This window comes from Morone saxatilis, unplaced genomic scaffold, assembly GCF_004916995.1.
Source record: "Morone saxatilis isolate NCDOM2014 unplaced genomic scaffold, NCSU_SB_2.0 Contig19, whole genome shotgun sequence".
Taxonomy (NCBI): Eukaryota; Metazoa; Chordata; class Actinopteri; family Moronidae; genus Morone; species Morone saxatilis.
Genome location: NW_023339751.1, coordinates 12,713,013 through 12,725,111, shown reverse-complemented (window position 1 = coordinate 12,725,111; position 12,099 = coordinate 12,713,013). Strand labels below are relative to the sequence as shown.

At 39.8% G+C, this 12,099-nt stretch overlaps 1 protein-coding gene across 1 annotated transcript in view; it reads right to left on the bottom strand.

The window, feature by feature from the left end:
• The window catches only part of pcdh15a (protocadherin-related 15a), a 139,712-nt gene that overhangs the window by 49,703 nt on the left and 77,910 nt on the right, over positions 1-12,099 (bottom strand). The window contains exons 20-22 of the mRNA XM_035663542.1: positions 9,700-9,816; positions 5,685-5,825; positions 4,261-4,373 (exon numbers count right to left, since the gene is read on the bottom strand). Coding sequence (XP_035519435.1) covers positions 4,261-4,373; positions 5,685-5,825; positions 9,700-9,816 — 371 coding nt within the window. The remainder of the gene's footprint in view (positions 1-4,260; positions 4,374-5,684; positions 5,826-9,699; positions 9,817-12,099) is intronic.

Sequence of the window (12,099 nt, the reverse complement as noted above, 5' to 3'; positions counted from 1 at the left end):
AACCAAGAGCCCCCATCCCCCGGTTTTCCCTCTCCAGCTTATAACTCGTCTTCTGTCACTTTCTGTTCCACTTTTGTCTCCTTACTTCTCTCCCTCACGTACAAGTCAGTAGGCCCTTCATTTTTCCCTCCAAGCAGGGGGTGAATTCTCTTTCCTGTGTGGGTATGTGTGATTCCGTGTGCATTCGCTCGCAAACTTATCTGGATCTTGTCGTATGTTCTCCCTCGTATAAAGTCCTGCCACCCAGATAAGTGTGGTTTGGGTCACTGTGAGCCCTAAAATGGTCAATTAATTATGTATTAGCTGTTTTAGAACAACATGTGTGTTTTTTAGAGCCAATTGTCATTTAAATCGCAGGGGTGGGGGTGGGTAAGGGGGGGTGAAAGGAGGAGGAGAGCAAAATGACATACTCAGAGGCAGTGAGGCAAAAGTCTCATGTGATTTAGAGTAGATTTAGAAGGGGAAGTGCTGTGGGGGAGATAAGCACCACGAAAAACTGCTCAGACCGCAGGTTTGCAACAGAGAGGTAGCCTCAGTACAAGAGGGAGGATTCACAAAGTAGGACCATGTTAGACAGAGGCTTAACCCTCCTGATCTCCAGTCACACACAGGGGGAAAATAAATATTAATTCCCTTCCCATGTGCTCAGTGCTAAAGACTTCCCCAAAGGGTTGTGTCCATGAGTTCCATGTAAAAGAGCCATTCAGAGTAGTTTTACGAAAGGGCTCCAAAAAATAGTTATTTAATAATAGTTAGTTAGTTATTATATAATCATTCACATTCAAAAAAACATTGTAAAAGCTATGAAATAATTACAAAATGAGTTAAAGCTGCATTAAGTGATTTTTGACTATTGGTTGGCATGATTAATCATATTTTCTACTTAATTTCTAATAGAATATTAACTTCATTCATACATAACCATATGATCCATGGCATCTCAAGCAACTCAAGCGCTGCAAATTTCTCCAGTGACTGTAAAACATCAAAACAATTATTTGTAGCCAAGAGGGTATTAAGCTGTTGAAAAAAAGCCTTTTCAATAACTTTACTTAAAAAGACCTTTATGGGCTTGTAATTCTTCATTAGTGAGTGGTATAGATTTATTTGAGTGGCTTAATAACTGCAGTTTTCAGGGGCCGTGGGAAATGGCCTGAGTAGAGAAGTGTTGACTATTTGCAGAGGATCTGACGCCATGCAGTTAATACCATTTCTGAAAAATCTCAAAACAGGAATAGGAACATGAAGTCCAGAAGAAGAGCCTGCTTCTTTGGTGGCAGGAACACATTAAAAAAACATATCTGCTATGTTTAAGAGAAAACAGTAACTGGGTGACAGTTCGGTGAAGTTTTTGAGAAAAACAACAAAAATCAATCAAAGAGAGAGAATAAAGAGATATGATGGCAATGACACATATATACTTTGCAAAAGTTTTGCCATAGTTTCAGCAGATGATGGAGCTATCAAGGCCCTGGATGTAGGCACAAGGGGATTATAAAGTCAATCACTTATCACCTGGAAGAAGATATATCTTCGATCAACAGAGTCAATTGGAACAGATTTGAGTTGAGTTGTTGGGAGGCTGCAATTTGGGCAGGTGATTACTGAATTCCTGTAAAAATGGCAGTAGAAAAATAATACATATACTAATAAAAACTCTTCAGAGTTGTTATGTTTCTGTATAGATACAGGCAAAAAAGAATGCTATAAATATTTATATTTAATAATGTTTTTCTATGAATTGTGAGAGAAAATCCCAATATTGTGTTTGACTAAGAATATTTTACAGATTTATTTTATAGAATTGTGCTGCCCTACTAAGGGCTGAAAGACTCAAACAAACTCAAAGAAACCCCCGACGGTAGCCATTATACACCATCTCTGTTTTCACTTACAGTACACAGCCAACTGATGCAGAGCAGCATGACCTCTCCATTGAGCTCATTTCTGCCCACTTGACAAATGTAAGTTCAATATTCATTCTCCTTTTCTTTTCTTTTTTGTTTTTACTTTGTTCAACGTGTAGTGTTTACTTCATGCTGGGCAGGTAGCGCACACTCAGCTTGGCTGTCTGCAGTATTATATGGGGGTTTGACTGAGGATTGTGGTTTGACTCATATAGTCTACTTGTGGTCTAGAGAACTAAAACAGTGAGCTAAGAGCTTTAAAGCTGTGTAAAGCTGTAGAGTTTTTTTTTTTTTTTTACAGTTGTCTATAAGTTCTGCACTACACTACCTTTTCATATTACACTAGCTTTGGTATTAACACTAATGATATTACTTACTTAAAATGAATTTCAGAGTGGTTAATTCAAACAATTGTAAAATTATGAACATATTTGTTATCCTACAAAAAAAACAGAAAGTGTTTTGCTCAAACCTTCTGAAAAGCAACATGCTGCTACAGTAGCAACCACGGTATGAGCCATTTATTTTAACCAACAATGACTGGGAGCTCCTCATTTCCCTCTGACAGATGGAGGGGACCAACCATAAAGCATGAGCAGAAATCATTAAGTCAGCCAAAGCCCTGCAGAGTTGTTTTAATTGTGTGCTCTGGAGCTGTAGGCATAGCTTACCTGATTGCCGCTATAACTAACTGCCTTCACAGAGACAGACGAGATCTTCTGTGGACATTTAGAGAGTGATTTGTGTTCAGAAGGTTCCTCGGGGAGAGATAGAGAGGCGAGGAATGAGGAGACAGTTCATCGCAGAGCGAGCAGATTGCACGCTCTCCGCTGGAGAGAACCATGTCCAGCAGGAGAGAGGCTCGAGCACCTGGCTAATGCTTTCACGGCTCACAATTTACAGCAGGCCTGCCACTGGGTATGGTTAGTATTGTCAGTGTGATACCCTACAGAGGTCTGTGCCTATTGTCCCGACATTTCCATGTGTGGGTCAGACAGAGCACTCACTCAAAGCGTTAATCAATGGCCTTTCAACGGCTTTGCTGCTGTGCCTGTGTATATCAATCTCTGAATAAAGCTGAGCAACAGAAGAACGTGAGGACGCATACAAAGTGCTGGATTGCAAAGGGTGTGTTTGATGCACACACACTCATTTGTATGAGGAAATATACAAGTATCCACACATGCAGGCACACACTCACAAAAGCCAGTGAGATGGGCACAAAGACATACCTGTGCACAAACAAAGATACAAACAGTTCAACTGATGTGTTGACAGGTTAGGCAGGCGTTACATTCCCTGTCTTATGCATATAGGCATATCAAATTATGTTACATAAGACAAAAAAAACTCCCTAGTTTGACTGACATACAAGCTAGTAAATCAATCCACTTAAAACAAGCTTTACTTTAAGCTTCCAGAGACTGCATTGTGCCAGGCAACTTTGCCACCAGACCTTAAAGCTTCACAGTCTGGCTAGGATCTCTTGAGCACTGCAGACACGTACCCACTGCAGCACAACATAATAGAAAGCAACTGTTAATGCTAGTACTCACTCATCATGGAAGATTTTTCAAAACAGCCTCAGCTGGAGTGTTAATAATCCATGTTTATTTTTAATTATAAATGACTTCTTGGCCTCCTGCTGAGCCACAGTACAATCAGTACAGACAAACTCCACCCAGCCCTGGCCCAATAGAGCCGCGTATCGCATGTGTAACAGACAGTCATCTCAAAGCAGTATAGATTATGTTCCCTCATCCTGCATCTCTCTTTGCCAGTTTAACAGTCTAAACACTTAATCTTGTCAAAAGAGACTCTTAATAAACCCAGAGGGAAGCCCTGCTTTGCCCTCCGAGAGAAACAAATGTGGTTTACAGCAGTGATGATCTGCAGCATCTACCCCGAAAGCTCTAATGCATATTTATACTCAAAGCTCATTAATCAGTCATGCAAGGAAAAGAGAGCATGACAAAGACGGAGACATGGAATCAAAACTGGGGGCCACTTTACGGAGCGTTGACAACGAGGGAGCAATAATGCTCAGATAGTTATCGTTATTAAGATAATAAATGCATGAGGAATAGTGACTTCATGGCTATTTGCAGCAGTTCAAGGTAGAATATATAATATATCAAGTGATTAAATATTAATCAAAGTATTACAGAAGCTGAATGGAAGATGTGACCACAGATGTAAATGTGTGTCATGGTGTTCTTAAGATACCTTGCCCACTTCCTCCAGCCTTTTTCACCATCTCTCCCTGTCTGACGCTACAGACCTAAGCTGCTCTTTGATGTGTGAATTTACAGGCAGAGGCAGCTTTATCAACAGTTGTGTCAAGGAGACATACCTGTACTCCTCTTGGGTGAAGATTGGGATGCGTGAAGGCTGGAGGACAGTGATCTCCACCAAAGTACTGTTCGACTTCACTGGCTCCCCATCATCATAGGCTATCACAAACAACTGCATCGGGCAAGAGAACAAACATAAGCAACACATATACAATCACAAAAGTATAATATTTTTAATCATACTACCACTAACTACAAAAATAATTCCCTTTTTGCGGTTGCCAGGCATTTTTTGTAGACATGTTCGGCATCCTAATAAAGACAGACTGGCAAAATAGGATCTGGCGAGCGGCCTGCAAAGCTCCCAGAGAGCGAGTATGAATGTATTGATCTACATTCATAGACTGTGGAGAAAGGGGCCTGGGGGAAGCAGGGGGCCGATAGACAGAAAGAGAATAAACACAGACATAATGTTTAAAGAAACAGAGAAAGGAAAATACAGGAGGAAAGTGAAACAGATAGAGGAGGACAGACAACGTGTGAGGGCAAGCAACAAATCCAGGACTTATGAACCTGGTCCATTGTTCACAACTACAGATGTGCCAGATGTAAAGTCATCTTAAGTTGGTGAAAAAAAAAACCTTTATGTGAGCACCTGGGAGGGAATTTGTTTAATCAATAGAAAAACTCAGTATCACTGGTCACAAACAACAAGAGAAGCAATGACATGATCATGAAGACAATTCAGGAAACAAATAATAATGCCCTAAAAATGCTCTTCAATTTTAAAAAGTCAATATGCACAAATCTGAACCACTGATCTTCACTGCAACTTGTATCACACTAAAACATGTGAGGCAGAGCAATACACATCAACTATGACAAATAGCATCTTTACAGTAAAACAATTAGTATATTCTTGTATTTTTGATCAAGGATGTATCATCATCAATTATACTTATCACCACTGTCATTATTAAGTCAAAATGTCAAATGCTGAAAGCTAATATAAGTATTTTTTACACACTCTGACTTGACACTTTTATTAAAAGCCAGCATAATTAAGTTGTACTTTATTAGCAGAGCAGAGCACTGAAGTCCCACTTACGTTAGCTGATCGGCATCAGCGGTTTCATTCATGCTTCACAATCACTGACCCTTTTACAGCTGTGTGGCTATCAGCTGACTGCTCATTTTCAATAATAATTATGCAGGTGTACAGCATGGCTATTATTACTCAGCACTTCTCAACTCAAACTAAGATTTCATGTTCATATATGGGTTTATTAAGGAGGTCCCTCAAAGAGCAGAGATCCCTTTCTGCCAAATCTAGCTGTTAAACCATTCACTACAATGGACAATTCCTGGACTTAATCTACGCGTCTCTGACTGGATAACAGAATAATGTGAATATCTTGGAATTGACACGCTGACATTATAAGCAGCAGCAGCTTATCATGTTACCATAATCACTCCCATTCACCTTAAAAGTGACACTGGGCTCTTCATTGAGGTTGACCTTAGTGATGATTCTTCCAGTTTCCTCTTCCACATCAAAGATGCTCCCACTGTAAGGTGACCTGGCCAGGTCCACTCTGTAGCGGACAAAACTAGCCGGAGTACCCTAGAGGAAGGAGAAAGAAGAACATGAATCACATCAATCCACTTGTTTGGACACCACCTTTCACATTTTCAAATGCAGATGCAGAGAGGGAGTGTCAAAGTAATCAGGTTATTTCAAATGTAAGCATAAGAATATGGCAATGTTATTTGCTTAGGAACACAACTATTATCGCTGTATTTGATGGTTGCTCTCATCTTTTTGTAACCTGAAAAATTATCCTAATGTCTCACTCGGCTCATTAGACCGCTAATATAAACTCCCTGTTATTCATTGATTCAGACCTCTTCCCTTTCATTTAGAATAAAATAATAAAAAAAAACTTCTCCATTAAACTCACCCTTCTAGTCTCCAGAGTAACACACTTAGATTCATTAGCAAGAGCCTGGACTTTAATATGACCCTTTGATTAAGATTAATCACGGCTCCTGATTACTAATCATCTCTGTAGCTTATCTTATTCCAGTTTCATCCCTTTGGACCTCAAATTCAGTCGCATTTTTAATAAGCTTTTTGAAGATGTGCTCCCTCGCCTGAACTGATTTTGTTCCCCAGGGACGGGGTAAAACCTAAGGCTACAGAGAGGTAAATCCTGTAGTAGCAGTGGATCCCCTGGGAGGCTTACTCACACAAATGTGTCTCTAAGAGGTTACAAAACTATCTGAGTGAATTCACTAAGGGGATTCTCAAAAAAAGGGCCTCATCTCTAAAAGCTCCTCAACTTGTTTTCTAACATGTAATGGAAAAGATGTTAGGACAGGATCATTAATAAAAAAACACCTCCCAGAGAAGAATCTAATACAGAGGCAATACCTCTAAAGTGACAGCAGCATAGATGGTTAAAAGTGCTTTGCTCAAGGCTAAACATACAATGCACTCTAGTTCTTGTATCATTAGTTCGCCTTTTGAAACCGATATGTCAAACTTAGCCCAAGAACATCCAGGCCATACAAAAGCCAACCAATAAAGAAAGTGAAATAATAAGACAATTTTCCTCACTCATAGCACAATACTTTTCGAAGCTGTAGCTTGAATTTTTAAAGTGATTGGTGTTTCCACTTTTGGCAAAGTACTTTTTCTTACAACTCACAGCGGCAAGAAAGAAAGTTTAAAAATGAGTCAAGTAGTGAATGTATTACAGCTAGAGTAGCATTTCAGTCTGTCTCTGTCTACATACACTTTCAGTTCTACAACATCTTTTTTTTGTCTGGCAATCGACTCAAAGCCAAGTAGTTTGGCATCAAAATAATTCTTCCTTATTACAACCTAGAGCAAGATTTTGCAAGAAGGATAATTTTCAAATGCATTTTTGTTTTGCTTGTATTTCTTTTATACGAATCCAATTCTCTTTAGTATGAAATAGCCAGTTCATGAAGTTCAGAAGCACTGAAAGATGCCTCAGAGACACACAACACAACACCAAGGCTTGAGCTGAGAGTGTAAAACAGCAAAGCTAACATGTTAAAACAACTTAATTTGCTAGGGTTGTGAAATGATTAATGCCTGATTTGATTTGCAAGTGGCTAGAAGGATGATACAATCCTGTATTTCATCACTGACATAGCACACTCAGCCACTGAAATCCTACAGCAAGCCAAGACAAATTACAAGATGCACTTTTAATCTTAAATTAATTCTGAATGCTAATGTATACTAGAGCCGGACTTCTCTAGAGCGAGAAATATTGTGGACCATAGTTTGTATATTACCACCCTGAATGGATTAACTATTGAGAGGGTATTGGCGTATACATACCTTGGTATCTGGATGGATCAAGACCGTATGTTTAAATTTCACATTCATGTCAAGCTAGGACAAAACAGAGCTTGTTTCCTATGCTCAGTGGAAAGTGGATAATTGAGGCTGTTTTCTAGTCAGTTGTGGAATTATGGTGAATGAAAAAAAAATGTGAAGAGGTAACAGTTTCCCTAATTAATGAACACTGCGGAAGAAACTTTCTTTTTCAGTCACAAATAAAAGACTATAAATCTTGTGCAGAAGAAAGAAGCTTCTTACTGCAACATTTGTCTCCATGGTGATCTCCTCTCTCATTCAGGGTGATATTAACATTGACATTATGGGGTTGAGTGGCACTGCCAAAAATATAGTCACTTTTTAAAAACCATTAGCATCACTTTTCCCAAAGCATGGGTGGATAGATATGCCGTCTTTCCAAAATGTACACATACAAATTATAATAGGAGGACTATTATAGCCTTCAGACAAAATATGCATGCATGTTTGTCGCATCAAGGCTACAGGCCAGAGCGAGTCTCTTCCTCTCTTTCTTTCATTGTGTGTGAAGCTTTTTGTAAGCTTGTGTAATAGAGAGAGAGAATGTGTATGTGTGCACACATCTGTATGCGTATTTAGCAAGCACTAAACTAAGCTCTGTTCCATCAGAGATGTCTATGACAGGCATCCTGTCAATAAAATGCTTTGAGCTCCCAAATCCAGGTCAATAAGAGACTGGGTTAGTCGGCTCCTGTTAGGAAATCTAATCCCTCTGTCTGTCAAAGTGCAGAGTCACTCCCAAGTCTCACGACTTGCTGCCATTGTGCTCATAGTAACATAATGATGGTTATTTGTGTTTGAGCAGTGCTTTTCTACTGTACTCGATAAGAAATGTTTAGGGTAGAATCCTGTATGAGGGGAAAATGGCACATTCACATTAAAGAGAAGTTTTTAGAGCTGAATAGACAGCAAAGTGGTGGTGGTGGTGGTGGTGGGGGGGGCAGAAAAAGTAGGAGGAGGGAGAGTTTCTCTCTGAGAGGGGAAGTGAGATGTACAGCAGTCACTGTGCCTCTCTGGGGATGTTTTACCACCCACGGCTGGGACTGACAGGCATCCATATCCCTCAGCGTTTATGTGCTGCAGAGTACACAAGCTAACCGAGTCCTGGTGAGATCCCGCCAGCAGGAGGGACACTGACAACACCGAGCACCAAGTCCAGTCATACATGAGTTTTCTGAAAAACACATTCAGAGCTGGAAGCTACCGGGACGAAGTAGGGATGTCACTGGGGGATTCATATTCTATTTTTTTTTACAGTGAAAATGTGAAAAGAAACAAAAAAGTCGTAATGTGTTATAAGAGAAATGGCTGGTCTATATAAACTCACAAACAGAACGATGAGAAAGATAGAGAGGATGTGAGCAAGAAGACAGCTGACTCACCATGTGCACTAAAATATTAAAGTGGGTGGCACTGCCAATAAAATAAGTTCAGCTGAGGTGAATGACGTGGGACATTCTCATTCTCAGGACTTGCACTATCCTAAATATATACATTATGTTAGTGACAGACTCAAACCACAAAAATTCATGCAAACTTTTTTTCCCCCATTGCTACCATGTTGCCTCCTATTAGTCATACAATTTCTAGTCTCAACAGGGTGTCACAATTTCTCTTCTGCATTGTGTAATTTTGGTCCTTCGTTTGCACATTCCCATAAAAAAGAAGAAAGAAAAATAAAAAAATCTTCACAGCCCCAGTCCCAGGAGAACCTGCTCAGATATGGTGAAGTAAAGGAGTCTGAGGAAACATATTGCTGTCTGAGGCAACTGGTAGATGACTCATGCAAGTGAAGATGCTAAACAAGATAACCCTTATAATAAATACACACAGCACTGTAGCTCTAATGAGAGCATCTGAGTATTGAAAACATCTTTAACATGCATCGCGTCACATGCTACAGCTAAAATTGACCAATGTTCTAAGAGCAAAATGTAGTGAGGAGGTGAAAACCACAAGAGCTCGTCGGCTATCTTTAGTAAAAACACAACATGCTTCATGTGCTATAAAATCTAATCACCAATCTTGTACACATTGCATATATTAAATATACATTTAAAAGAAGCAATTTGTCTATACTCACTGGAGGGTCTTGGTCCTCAGCAAAAACAGTTGTGATGACTGTTCCTTTCTCTGCATTAGGTGCCACCATGCCCCTATACAGGTCTTGGATAAACACGGGGGAGAAGTCATTCATGTCCTGAAAACAAAACAGATTTCATAAATGTAGGCGTATCAGTTGTGAATTGGAAATATTTGTAACCGTGGCTGACTTCAGTGTCTTCTACTACTAATTTTGCTTATTCTGACTAATATTGGAGCAGTGCAGATTGTGCAGCTGCTGCTTTGTTTGATTTCAGCTTCCAGGAAGTTATTGTGGATTCAGGCAAATTTTCCCACTGCAATAATGCAGCATGCCCCAGGCTTTGTCCTTGCACTTTAAGAACTGGGCATCTGAGCTGAATGTGACTACATATAAACATAGACACACATTGCGGATGAAAAAAGTGTAAATTGAAGCAATACAAAAACGTCCCCTTTTTCTAAGCCATGTATTAATATATTTGTCATTAATCTGAACATTTAGTTAAATTGTGAAAACATAATACTGCTGCTGCTTGAAATTTAGTTATTCATAATCAATGCATTTTCTTTGTGTTTTGTTTATCTTGATAAACATACACATTCCACTCCAAAGTACCTGCTGGTGGGAGGTAGGCAGATGAGCTTATTGTCACTGCCAAATAAGATGCTGCTCATTGTGTTTTTTTAATTTTAATTCGTCTAAGAAATCTCAAGGTTTAGGTGACTTTTCTGACTTACTTCAATCTACAGTTAGAAGCTTAATAATAGTATTTTCAGTGTGACTTTGTTGGCTGGACCTTTGGAAAACTAGTGTTTGACTGTCCCACAAGTCCCATTTCTTGAACCAAATAATAAACATGCTGACACAAAAAATCACAAAAGCAATGTCAAGACTTCTGCAACATCAAACTTAATAAGAGGGCTGACCGGTTACTATAAAAAAAATCTGGCATATGATGCTGGCCCTTACCACCACACAACAACAAGACTAATGTTGCGAACACTGCCCTCTTATCCTATCTTTTCCCTACATTAATCCCCCTTTAGTCGATGACATCGTTCTGTTGGGATTAAGTAATATCATGCTCCCAATGCTTCCCGCATGTGGGAACTTCAACTTGCTTTTAATCACCTTCTCACTGTAAATAATGCACAGCAGAGCCTTGCCATCCTATGGGCCTGCGAAGAAATGAAATCTTGTTAACTGTGCAACCCTTGCTTCGCTTTGTGAGAATGCAAACTCAGTAAGCCATTCACATATCTCTCAGGAATAGCTTAGCTCTGTAGTATAACTGCTGGAGCCTGATCTTCCTTTCTCTTGACTTTTCTCTTTACTTTCCACTGTTTTGACTGAGCCATGGGCAATAGTATGTGTTCTATAAACTCAGTGGTGGAGGGCAGCATCCCTTTGATCGATACACAGGTTTAGTGTTTCCTAGCAGAAAATCTATGATCCAGTTCTTACTTTGAACAACAAAGCCTGATCCTTGTGCTGCAAGTGTTCACAAGATGCATGCACAGACACACTTATGTTTGTGTGAAACATGCATGTACATACATACAAACTGTTTTTCCATCCGTGCGCACAAACCCACAGACAAACACACACTGAGAGGGTGTCTGTCTTTCATTTCTGAAGTACAAGAATAGAAGGAAAAGTTTGGGAGACTCATTCAGAACAACAAGACACGCAGGACACTCAATCCATCACTGCAAGGCATCCGACGAAAGAGACAGCAACAAAACAATACAAGGGGAAATCAAACACGAGCAACTTCAAATAACCCTCTGGAGGTGTTATATGAGGAAGGAAGCGGAATCATTGGAATCAGCTCCATCTCTAGTCCCAGAGAAGCCTGCATGAATCCATTAGGCTCATTCTAATTCATGTCTGCCATTTCAAATAACAGACATTGGTTTGATATCAGTGGCTGTGCGATGCCTTATCCTATCAAACACAGTTCCTGGTTGACAGCACGAACTATGCAACAAAGCATGTCCTTATCGGAGGACAAACTCACTCTACAGGTTGGCAGAGCATGCAGCGAGCCTGCTTGAGTAAGCTTAAGTGCTTCCTCCCATTCTGTGTAATATAGAGAGCTTAATTCTGCAGACTTTAAGACCATCACTAGGGCTGGACTGAATTCATAGAGATAAATGTGAATGCACAGATTTTGAAGCACAAAATTACTTACAGCAAAAAGACACACAAACAGTCACACACACGCACATCAATAGTATCACAACACAAGGGGTCTAATCCTTTCGTTGGGATTCAGCTGTTAATCTCTTGAAAGCTTATAAAGGGAATACAGGCTCCTGAAAAACCTGACATAATTGCTGTCACAAAGCTAATGAGTCATTCCAATCTGGAACGGCACTGTGTGCACGGCAGAAA